Source organism: Lontra canadensis, unplaced genomic scaffold (genome assembly GCF_010015895.1).
Source record: "Lontra canadensis isolate GAN:19392208 unplaced genomic scaffold, GSC_riverotter_1.0 scaffold38, whole genome shotgun sequence".
NCBI lineage: Eukaryota > Metazoa > Chordata > Mammalia > Carnivora > Mustelidae > Lontra > Lontra canadensis.
Window position 1 is genome coordinate 6,144,402 of NW_022631032.1, and position 12,643 is coordinate 6,157,044.

General features: G+C 38.9%; 1 protein-coding gene across 6 annotated transcripts in view; it reads right to left on the minus strand.

Annotated features, from left to right (window-relative positions):
* SEC22A (SEC22 homolog A, vesicle trafficking protein) overlaps positions 1-12,643 on the minus strand; it is a 71,676-nt gene that overhangs the window by 20,481 nt on the left and 38,552 nt on the right. For all 6 annotated transcript variants that reach the window (XM_032869503.1, XM_032869505.1, XM_032869509.1 and 3 more), the window contains exon 5: positions 3,537-3,652. In XM_032869503.1, coding sequence (XP_032725394.1) covers positions 3,537-3,652 — 116 coding nt within the window. The remainder of the gene's footprint in view (positions 1-3,536; positions 3,653-12,643) is intronic.

Consider the following 12,643-nt stretch of genomic DNA (forward strand, 5'->3'; position numbering starts at 1 on the left):
GTATCTATAAAATACTGATTTTGTTTGGTGTTGTGTTGAATCTACAGATCAAGCTGGGAAGAACTAACAACTTAACAATATTGAATCTTCCCACTCGTGAACATGGAATGTCTCTCCATTTATTTAAATCTTCTTTCTCTTATCAGAGTTTTAGTTTTTCTCATATAGATTTTGTATATGTTTTGTTAGATTTATACTTGAGTGCCTCATTTTTGGGTATGCCAATATAAATTATATATTGTTTTTTAAATTTCAAATTTCAATTGTTCCTTACTGATATAAAGTAATTGATTTTATATATATATATATATATATATATATATATATTAAGATTTTATTTATTTATTTGACAGAGAGAGATCACAAGTAGGCAGAGAGGCAGGCAGAGAGAGAGGAGAAAGCAGGCTCTCCATGGAGCAGAGAGTCCAATGCGGGGCTTGATCCCAGGACCCTGGGATCATGACCTGAGCCGAAGGCAGAGGCTTAACCTACTGAGCCACTCAGGTGCCCCTGATTTTTATATATTAACTTTGGATCCCGCAACTGTAGTATAATCATTCATGAGTTCCAAGAATTTGTCAATTCTTTGGGATTTTCTACATAGACAATCAAAACATCTGTGAATAAAGACAGTGTCATATTCCTTCTTTCCCAATCTTTATGCCTTCTGTTTTCTTGTCTTACTGCATTAACTAGGTTTCCCAGTACAATGTTGAATGTGAATGGTTAGAGGGGACATCCTTGTCTTGTTCCTGATCTTAGGGAAGAACCATCTAGTTTCTCATCAAGTATGGTAAAAACTGTAGGATTTCTGCAGATGTTCTTTATCAAACTGAGGAAGCTTCCCTTTATTCTTAGTTTGTGGTGAGTTCATGAACAGGTACTGGATTTTGAGTCAAAAGCTTTTTCTAAATCCACAGACATGATCATATGATTTTTCTTCTTTAGTCTATTGATGTGATGGATTACATTAACTGTTGAATGTTGCACCAGCCTTGCATACCTGGAATAAATCCCATTTGTCTGTGGCATGTAATTCTTTTTATATACCATTGGATTCAATCTGTTAATATCTTGCTGAGGAGTTTTCCGTCTGTGTTCATGAGTTACATTGGTCTGTAATGTCTTTTTTATATGTCGACAGGCTGAGAAATCTCAGAGCCATCAGTCAGTTACATGTAAGTGGTCATCAGTTTAATCAGATTATTGTTCTTCGGAAAGCTAAACAACTGCAGGGGGCAAAGATATTACCGCACAAAGGGAAAACATGAAACACTCAGGGATCAAGGCAGCTGTAGCAGCTCAAGAGCATGAAAACCTTAGTTTATACTATTTTCCTTAGTTCTGAAGTTGTGAATCAGAGGAGGGAGAAGGAAAGAATCAGTCCAGGAAGATGAGGGATAAGATATCTTCTGAGTGCCTGAAAGAAACTATTTTTCTTTCTCTTTTTTTTTTTTTTTTTTGGTGAGATACAATAGCCTTGTCTGACTTTTAACTTAAAAATAATGGGGGTCTAAGCCCCCAGTTCCACGCTTAGACACTGGGTCAAGGATGATAAGCCTCTGTAGCATAAAAACTTTTCTCTACCCAGATCTGCTCCCTCCCCTTCTTTATCAATTTGACAATTTCAAACAACCCAAGAATTTTAACCACAGAAAACTATCTTCACAATTTTTGCCAACTCTAAATTATACCATTATTTACTTAATAAATTCCATAAAATTATGAAAATTAATTTTAAAAGGAAAATTTTACCTCCAACATTAATCTCTTTTTAAAATATTTTATTTACTTATTTATTTATCAGAGAGAGAGAGAGAGAGAGAGAGAGCACACACAAGCAGGCAGAGTGGCAGGTAGAGGCAGAGAGAGAAACAGGCTCCTTGCTGAGCAAAGAGCTCGATATGGGACTTGATCCCAGGACCCTGGGATCACGACCTGAGCCGAAGGCAGCGGCTTAACCGATTGAGCCACCCAGGTGTCCCTCTCCATTGTTAATCTTACCAAATACAGATGCTACACACTGACATACACTAAAAAATGACTGTTAAAGTTAAAAATATTTATCCCTCTACCACCTAAAGTCATCTACTGTGCGACCAGTGCTAAATGTGCCCCATACTTTGAGAAATACTCATGAGATCTCTTTCATTTCATAAGTAATGAAGGTGAGGACCAGAAAGTAAAGTGAGCTATTTAAGGTCACAGAGCTAATCAGGGGCTGAGCTGCAGCCAACCCTTTCTCTCTTTCCTCCACAAACAAAAATCAACTCTTCACCCACCTATACTACTATTCTTTCTACTACATCAACTATTTTAAAAAAAAAAAAAAAAAAGGAAGAGGGTATCTTATTTATTAACTTTTTAGTCAGCTTTCTCCAAATTGCCTTTTTTTTCTTTTTGGCAGGTTGTCTTACTGGCTCAAAACTGAACTCCCACTGGAATAAAACTGACCTGGCTATGAAGCAAGGACAGGAACACCAACGGAGAGTAGCCATCTGTCCTGGGCCTGATAGGGAAGAGGGGCTTTACCTGAGGGTTCGTGACGGTTGAAAAAAGAATTGAAAAGTCATGAGAAGCACCCCCTTCCCACTCAAGGGACAGCTCAGCTGCCTGGAACCTCTGATGTCCTCTGCTACTGGCTCCATACGGCAGAGGACATTCAGAGTACCACTCTGAGTGTTCCCCAAATTAACAAGCAATTTTAAAAAAGAATATAAGGTGTATTAAGTGTTTTTTTTACGAATGGTATTCTGAGCTTAATGCTGGCCAAAAACAGAGAACTAATTCACATGTGGAAGTGTCAAAAAAAAAAAAAAAAACTTTAGAGAAGTGAGGATAAACAAAGGTAAGGAAAACTGTCCAGTCTGAAATGTGCTAAACTTAAAGAAGTTTCAAAAAGTTTACAAAAAGAGAAAAAGTTAATATATTCTGATAGCCATAGTCTCTGGAAAAAACTCCACTGGAAAACAAAATAGTTGCAATATCTGAAAAATATAGTGGTTTCAGGTAGTCACCAACAAAAAGGAAAAAGAACAGATAACAAAGTTGAAATACATAGAAGTAGGACAAAAACCTGCCCATAAATACCCCCTTATTCTTCCATTCCTCTCTATCCACTCAGATCCTTCTAGGTCCAGCTCATTCCTCCTCCACAAAGCCCCTTTCTCCTATCCTGACTTAAAATTACTGCTCCTCTTCTGAACTCTGTGTACTTGGCAATCATTCATGTGCTGTTTTCCCCCTCCCAATTCAACCCTAGGCTCCAAGACAGCAGCACTCATGTCAGACATAACCTTGGTGTCCCAAGAGTACCTATAAATAGTGCCTCCTGTGGAGTAAATAATTAATATACACTGAGTCAAGGAAGCCAACTAGAAATCACTGTTCTTAAAGGAAAGGGAGACTAGGGCAGGCGTAAAGAATACAGAATCTGAGCATGCACCATAAATTGTACTATATCAAATCAATTCAAATCGAGTTACAAATAGAATCAACAGGCAAAGTTACCTGAAATTGCAAAAACAGTACAGTACCTGCAAAAGACTCTCTATGGCATGAAAACCTCGAATTAAATTCAGAGCTCCACATAAAAGACTGAGGATAAATGCCACAATCCCTGACAGAGTCGCTGGTTCCAGTCGCTGGTGAGCTGGAAATAAAAGAAATGGTTAGAAATGAACACCATTATTCTATGCCAATACCTAAACTTACGTAAAATGAAATTCACTGCTCAATTTAAATGGGTCAAACATGGATTAATCTTCATAAATTTATTTATTAACATATTAGTAGTTAAATTTTTAATGCAAAATGTCTGACAACATGATAGCTTCACTGCCCTGAACTCAAAGTCAATTAACTTCTTTTTCTCTATATTTTTAACAGACATCTAACATGTACTTGGGGTATATAGGCTAAGGAGTGCTCACATCTGGCAGCGTATCATGTAAAAAACAAAAACAAAACCAAAAACCTTACTGCCTAAATAGGTCTACCATTTGCAAAGAGTTGCAAGTATTTGCAAAGGTGACTTCACCTGAAAGATCACTGTGTAATTCCTACTTTTTCTGAAAATGCTTAGATAACATTTTTAAGAACAAACACAGCTTGCTTTTTTAAAGCAAAAGTCTCCCTTATTTGGGTTCCAGGTCTATAAATATCACGGGATATAGGTGAAAGCTCCTATATAATCACCAATCTGAACTTCACAATAGAAAGTCTTCCGGCTATGAAGTTCTTGATCCCTGAGGACCACATGAAGACCACTACAAATGATAAAACACTAGCTGAAAAAGCAAGTGACCACTTCAACTTCACAAATGCATCAGGGTTTCAGCAATGTAAGAAATTCAGTTATACAACAGTTTCACTTTATCATCATCTTGGGCTTAATAAACAACTGAGTCTAAAGGAAAATACAAAACTAAATACATAATCATCTAGACCTCGAAAAGGAGACAGAGGAAAAGAGAGAACAACAGAACTACAGTTAGGTCATTTCATTTAAATCACTGAAGTGTAAAAGCGCTAACAATGAAGTTAATGGGGTGGAACTTTAATATAAAGAAAGGCTTAAATCTTTGCAACTTATATTCAGCCATTACATCAGAAAAGCTTCCCTAAACAGTTCACAGAAACACAAAACCCCACATATCACAGGAAATTATTTGTTCCTCAAGTTCAGCAGAAAATGCTAAGATGGAAAAAAGTTCCTGAAGTTTCTTCTGTGCCCAAGCTGATTGCTGGATCTCTCAATCAATTTCCTTGAGATTTTAATATGAAAATAAAAAATTAAATATCTCTGTAAAGTATTAATACCAAGTTTTATAGTAGTAGAGGAAAAAAACCCTCACAATTTAAAAATCTTTCCAACTAGTCTACCAATTAGTCATGTTTTGTATTCCTGGTCCATCCTTCCCCAAACCCTCTCTCAGGAGTAAGGGAAAGCTGGCTTCTAATAAAAAAAAAGAAATCCTTAATATGGGCCTCAAGCATAATACTGGACAACTAAACAGATTATATAAATCGTACTTCTGAAATATACAAGTTTACCTTACAAAAAAACCCAAATAATATTCTGTATAACTAAAAAATATTAGCTGTTTATGGTCAAGTAAAATATAGCCATTCTTGAATGGGAAAATATTACCATTTTAATGTGTTGATCAATGTTTAAGAAATAAATAATAGGACTAAATAATAGGACTATATAAATTTTCTAATATTTATCTCTTGGCCTTCCAGCACTCTTTATAATTATAATATACCATTTGTTATTATTAAAATTATTTCAAAATGAACAGAAATATTTTTAAAAGCATAAAAGCAAATGACAATTCTCTTTTAACAAAGACAGCGCATGTATTATGCTGCGGGAGAGGCTGGAGCTGTGCGCAATCACTGTGGGAAAGAAATTCTCAAGTGGGGATTCACCCACTCCCACCCTATTTCCTTCCCTAGGACCTGTGGAAATGGTTACCAAGAGAAAACTCCATCTGCATACAACAAGAGGGTGATACTCCCTAAGGACAATTTGTCATGTCAACAACTGAACAAGATATTTAATCACATTTTAATGTATTATGCGATATCTGCTACTTTCTATTTCAGTAAAACAAATTTTAGATTTATTGTTATCCACAAATGCTTACTTGACACTTCAATCTGGCACCATGATAGGTACTATTAGGTTAAAGTAGATTTGAAACAGTAACAAATGAGAAGCAATGTGGAAAAAAAGTTCCTGAATCCAAAAAAGTGTTACCTGGTCAATTTTTGTTTTGTTTTTGCTATTATTATCTTTTGCTACAACACCATTTCTTTACTTAGCCTCTTTGAGCCCAATAATGGCATTTTCACAAAATTAAATTTTTTCTGAACCAGTAATTAATGAAGTTTAGACAAGTTCCTAAAGAAGTAAATCTTCTGGAACCAGAGGGCTATTGCTTATAGGGAATTAAGTATTTACTCAGCAAATACTTTTTAGCATAATTCTGTGTAAGATGTCATGCTTTAGAAAATACAATAAATGATTTGCATAACCTGCCCTCAAGATACTTCTATTTTTTTTTTTTTTAAAGATTTTATTTATTTGTCAGAGAGAGAGAGTACACACAAGCAGGCAGAGAGGCAGGCAGAGAGAGAGGAGGAAGCAGGCTCCCTGCCGAGCAAGGAGCCTGATGCGGGACTCGATCCCAGAACCCCAGGATCATGACCTGAGCCGAAGGCAGCGGCTTAGCCAACTGAGCCACCCAGGCGTCCCCTTCAAGATACTTCTAGTCTTTTGAAGGGAAAAAAAACAGATAAGCCTGTGAAAGTAATAAGCATTCTAAACTAAAAGAGTTAGATTCTGAAGAGGAGGAGAGCTGGGTGGTTCAGTCCGTTAAGCATCTGTCTTTGGCTCAGATCATGATACCAGGTTCCTGGGATCAGGTCCTGTACTGGGCTCCCTGCTCAATGAGGAGTATGCTTCCCCCTGCCCTGCTCCTTGTGCTCTCTCTGTGAAATAAATGAATCTTTTTTAAAAAATAAAGAAAAGAAAAAAGGAATTCTGAAGAGGAAAGATAACTAGGGAGAAGGTGGTGATACAGCAATGGTAAGAAAACCAAGGAAGATCTTTAAAGATGGCTAAAATTTATAGACAGGCACGAATGGGAAAAACTGCACTGCTGCAGAAGAGAATGTGAGCATGGAGGTGGAAATGAGATGCAAATAAGAGCATGAACAACAACAACTACAACCACCTCTGCCAATCCTACGAATAGTGTCTGTTCTCAATGTACCAGGCACAAGTGCTTATATACATGATCTCATGTCACCCCTCCAGGAACCCACTGCAGTAGGTACTAGAATTATCCTTATTTTTTTAGATGAAACTAAGGTTGGGGAGGGGGGGATTAGATAATTTGCCCAAAGTAAGTAAATGAATGGGGGATTTAAACCCAGGTAGCCTGACACTAGACCTCATGTTCTTAACCACTCTGCCACTGGGCACTATTACTGGTTCTGTTTGGCTTAAAAGGATATTTATGAAGAGAGGAAGAAAGAAGGTAAAAAAGGGGGGTTGAAGCAAATTAATAGATAGTTGTAAATACTAGACTAAAAATTATGAACAAGTTAGACAATGGGGAAACACTGAAGAGCTAGAGACCAATATGGTTAATGCTATGCTTAAGGAATATTAATCTATCAATGGGCTGTAAGGAGATTAAAAGCAGGAAGACAATATTTTCTCAGTGCTTTCTTAGTAGGTACACTTTGTCCCACTTATCCTTCAAAATGAGGTACTTCATAAGGCAGGAATGACTAACTTTTCAGTTTCTGAATTTTTTCATCTGTCAATGGAGGCTAAATAATTTGCTGTAAGTCAGACAGCTAGTAAGTGTCATCTTCGCAATTAGCACTTGGGTCTGTAAGACTGCAAAGCCCATGCTATTTCCACAAATATACCTTAGGGATTCATTGCAAAAGACTGGCTGATAAGAGGGCCTGAATTTGGATAGTGACAGCAGGAATAAAGAAGAAAGAGGTGAGTGATATCACAGGGGTTAAAACTACTAGACATGGCAACTAGTTAGATATGGGAAACAAAAGGGAAAAAAAAAATTTTTAAATGTCAAGATTTTAAGTGTGGGCAATTAGAAAGTTAATGGTGCTACCAACAAAGACGCTGGAAGAAACTCAGCTTTGATCAAGAACGGAGATTTTTTTTTTTTAAGATTCTATTTAGGGGCGCCTGGGTGGCTCAGTGGGTTAAAGCCTTTGCTTTCGGCTCAGGTCATGATCCCAGGGTCCTGGAATCAAGCCCAGCATCGGGCTCTCAGCGGGGAGCCTGCTCCCCCCTCTCTCTGCCTGCCTCTCTGCCTACTTGGGATCTCTCTGTTTTTATTTGACCGAGAGAGACACAAAGAGACACAGCGAGAGAAGGAACACAAGCAGGGGGAGTGGGAGAGGGAGAAGCAGGCTTCCTGCTGAGCAGGGATCCTGATGCAGGCTTGATCCCAGAACCTTGGGATCATGACCTGAGCTGAAGGCAGACGCTTAATGATTGAGCCACCCAGGTGCCCTGAGAATGGAGACATTTTAAACATATCAAACTTGTAGTGATAATGAGACATGTTTATTTAATGAGCAATGAAAGAGTAGCAGAGCTGGAGAAACAGATGTGGTTTGTATCTGAAAGGAAGGGCTGGGATGAGATTACTAGAGAAAGAAGTAGCCCAAGGGGAAATCCTGGGCAAATCTTTGGTAAACAGTACCCTTGCAGGGAGGATGAGGAGTCAGGAAGACAGATTTAGGAGAACAAGAGGAGGAAAGAGCCTCAGAAGCCTCGAAAGGGGAGGTCATCCAGAAGAAAGATATGGATAACAATGCCTGTGGACAAGCCAAAGACAGTTTGAACTCAAAATGAAAAAAAAAAATTAGATTTATTGACTAAAAGATGGTTGTTGACCCTTTATAAAAACAATTTCACAAGAGTGAAGGCAAAATTTAGACTGCAAGAGGCTACATAACTATTGATGGTAAGAGAGAGAAGCAGTAAGTGAATGCTACTGCCTCTAAAGAAAACCAAGATGACAGCGTGACAGATAGACTAGGACTGAGAAATAATAATTTTTCCCCTGTAATGTGATGGAGGAGAGAGATTTAAATACATTTATAGGTAGAATGAAAAAATTCAGTGTAGAGGAATCAGAGGAGTCAAAAGAAAGGGAAAATGATGAAAGAGAATACCAGAAGAAGCATTATGAAGATTCAAAATGATGGTACTATTCTAACCTTCAAATCTCCTCATAATACCACAGTGCCTACGCTTTGGGCAAGAACGAAGTTCAGGAGGTACAGTCATTCAATGATGCCCTAAATGTCTGGAGAAACAGATTTTAGAACATATGAGAGAAATTTCAGGTCCATTCCATCTAAATGAGTATAACTAATTACTAAATTATGACTGAAACTAATTGTATGGTATTAAAAACACACCATTCTTTTCACCAGTGAGGCCCTTTCTTACATCATTACCTGTCAAAACCCTGTATGTTGTTCAAGGCCCTGGGGCCTGAAAGTGGTACTTCCATTTATCTCTGTTTATATCTTTGGGAAGATGTATCACATTCTATCTTGTATCTTACTTATTGACATGTGTGTGTGGGAGAGAGGGAGAGAGAGAGAGATTAGGAAATTTATTTGCCTCATGGGCAAATAGAGTACCATCCTCAGCCAACTGACAAATTGTCTATAAAATCACATAGGTGGAAAAAGGCTGATTAATCTAGTGTTTATCCTAAAAATAAAGGTGTTAAAGAGACAGAAAAATGTACTGAATTTAGAGTTTTGTGAAGTTTTAAAAATAAAAGCAGAATAATAAAATTAAAAAGATTAGCAACAGTAAATGTTGATGAGAATGTAGGGCAACTGAAACTCTCATACACTGCTTATGAAAATATAAAATGGTACAACTACTTCAGAAAACCGGCCATTTCTCAAAGTGTCAAACATGTACCTCACTTTTGATTTGGCAAATTCCACTGCTAGTATTTACTCAAAAGAAATGAAAAATGTTGGGGCACCTGGATGGTTCAGTTGGTTAAAGCCTCTGCCTTCGGCTCAGGTCATGATCCCAGGGTCCTGGGATTGAGCCCCGCATTGGGCTCTCTGCTCAGCAAGGAGCCTACTTCCCCCTCTCTCTCTGCCTGCCTCTCTGCCTGCTTGTGATCTCTGTCTGTCAAATAAATAAATAAAATCTTAAAAAAAAAAAAAAAGAAATGAAAACATGTTAACAAAAGACAAATATCTGTAGAAGCTTTATAACCCCAAACTGGAAATAAGCGAATGTCCATCAGGAGAATGGGCAGAATGTGGCATGTTCATTCAGTGACTACTACTCAGCAATAAGAAGGATCAAATTACAGAGACCTACAACATATGATGTAGTACTAAAAGAGGACGAACACAAGAGTACACTATATAATCTTGTTTCTATAAAGTTCTACAACAAACAAAATTAAAAATAACTAGAATGTAAAAGATTAGAACAATGGTTGTCTGGAGGTGGGATGGAGATTGGGAAGAGACATGAAAGAACTTCCCAGGGAGACAGAAATATTCTATATCGTGACAGGGATATGTATTCGTTTTTCTTCTTATATTTTGTATTTTGATGCTTTGATATCTTGGAGGCTTGCCGACCCTAGAGGGCAGCCCTTAGGGCTATCTAATTCCCAGAGATAGCAAACAACTCACCTGCAAGGTACTTTTCAAAATCAAATCCCCTAACCCAAAGTCCACACACACTTTACCGCCTCTGTGGGGCTCTCACACTCAGGGCCACTATCCCCCTGCCCAAATCACCCCAGGGTCAGGTATCAGACAACAAAGGACAGCCCTCTATCCCAGAGACTGCCATAAGTTCTCAAGCTAGCCAATCTAAACCTGCTTAGCCTGTTTCTCCAGTTCCTTCCTAAGGAAAGCACAATAAAGGCTCTTGCTCATATTTTCCTCCCACTCCCTCACCTATGGACCAACACCTACACTTCCCCACGTGGGCCTGGGTGGAGTAGCGTGAACCCTTCTCTTGGGATCTGAGTATAACAAACTACCTTTTCAGTGGCAGCTGTCTCCTGATCTGTTGGCCTTACCATACCTGAATAGTAATAAAATCTATACTTTTAAAAAGAGTGGTTTATAAAAATGTATCCATGTGTCTAAACCATATAGCAAAGATGTTACTATATGCAAATTTTCCTTAAAAAAGAAAGAACCACGGGTGTGCCTGGGTGGCTTAGACAGTTAAGTGTCTGCCTTTGGCTCAAGTCACAATCCTTGGTCCTGGGACTGAGCCCCAAGTCAGGTTCCCTGCTCCATGGGGAACCTGCTTCTCCCTCTCCTCCCCATTTGTGCTCTTGCTACCTTGGTGTGTGTGTGTCTCTCTCTCTCTAAGAAATAAAATCTTAAAAAAAAAAAAAAAAAAAAAAGAAAGAAAAGAAAACCACAGAAGTAAATTATCAACTAGATGAGTGGATAGTGGGTGGGGATACAGAAAAAATAAGAATGGCAAAATGCTGATATAGTTATTATAACTGGGTGACAGGTACATGAAAGTTCATTACACTATTCCGTTTACTTTGTAGCTGTTTGAAATTTCTCTATGATAAAATGTTTTAAAAAGAAAATAAAAAAGATAAAAGTAGGACCTAGTGTTTAACTTAACATATTGACCCATGATGGACAGCAGAACATCTGCAGACTTCAGAAAATTAGAGAAAATATTCATGCTAGACTGTGCGGGGAGGGGTCAAAAGGTCAGAAAGAGAAACAGTCAAGAAACCAAATGTAAGATAGTCTAACAGTCTTTCTCTCTAACAGAGAAAAAGGCCTGAAGAGTAATGTCTGTCAAATAACTATTAACCAAATTCCAAAATAAAGTAAATAACTTTATTCAGGAAAGAAAATAGGAAAACATACTTAAACTCAGAGATCATAAGAAGTATTACCCAGGTTTCATCTTGATTAAAAGAAAATTTTATGTTAATATTAAAATTAAGTTCTAACTGTGAATTACTTTAAAAACTTCTCTTTCTTAAAATTTCTTCTCTCTCGGCTGGAGGAGTCAAGATGGCGGAGAAGTAGCAGCTGAGACTACTTCAGGTTGCGGGAGATCAGCTAGATAGCTTATCTAAAGATTGCAAACACCTACAAATCCAACGGGAGATCGAAGAGAAGAAGAACAGCAATTCTAGAAACAGAAAATCAACCACTTGCTGAAAGGTAGGACTGGCGGAGAAGTGAATCCAAAGGGACGGGAAGACAGACCCCGGGGGGAGGGGCCGGCTCCCGGCAAGCGGCGGAGCAACGGAGCACAAAATCGGGACTTTTAAAAGTCTGTTCCGCTGAGGGACATCGCTCCAGAGGCTTAACTGGGGTGAAGCCCACGCGGGGCCAGTGTGGCCTCAGGTCCCGCAGGGTCACAGAAGGATCGGGGTGTCTGAGTGTCGCAGAGCTCGCAGGTATTAGAACAGGGAAGCCGGCTACAGAGACGGAGCCGAGGAGTGAGCTCACAGCTCAGGCTTACCTTGAACCGGTCACAGGCTCGGTGAGCTCGGAGCGCGGCCGGAGGCCAGGCAGACGGGAGTAATTGGACGCTGTTCCCTGAGGGCACACTGAGGAGTGGGACCCCGAGCTCTCGGCTCCTCCGGGCCGGAGACTGGGAGGCCGCCATCTTCCTTCCCGTCCTCCGGACTCTACGGAAAGCGCTCAGGGAACAAAAGCTCCCGAAAGCAAACCCGAGCGGATTACTCAGCCCGGGCCCTGGTAAGGGCGGTGCGACTCCGCCTGGGGCAAAGACACTTGAAAATCACTACAACAGGCCCCTCCCCCAGAAGATCAACAAGAAACCCAGCCAGGACCAAGTTCACTTACGAGGAGTGCGGTTTCAATACCAAGGAGAGCAGCGGAATTCCAGAGGAGGAGAAAGCAAAGCACGGAACTCATGGCTTTCTCCCCATGATTCTTTAGCCTTGCAGTTAATTTAATTTTTTTTTTCTTTTTCAATTTTTTTCTCTTCTTCTGCTAATTTTTTTTTAAACTTTTACCCTTTTCTTTTTTAACGTTTTTTAACTAGTTTATCTAATATATATATATT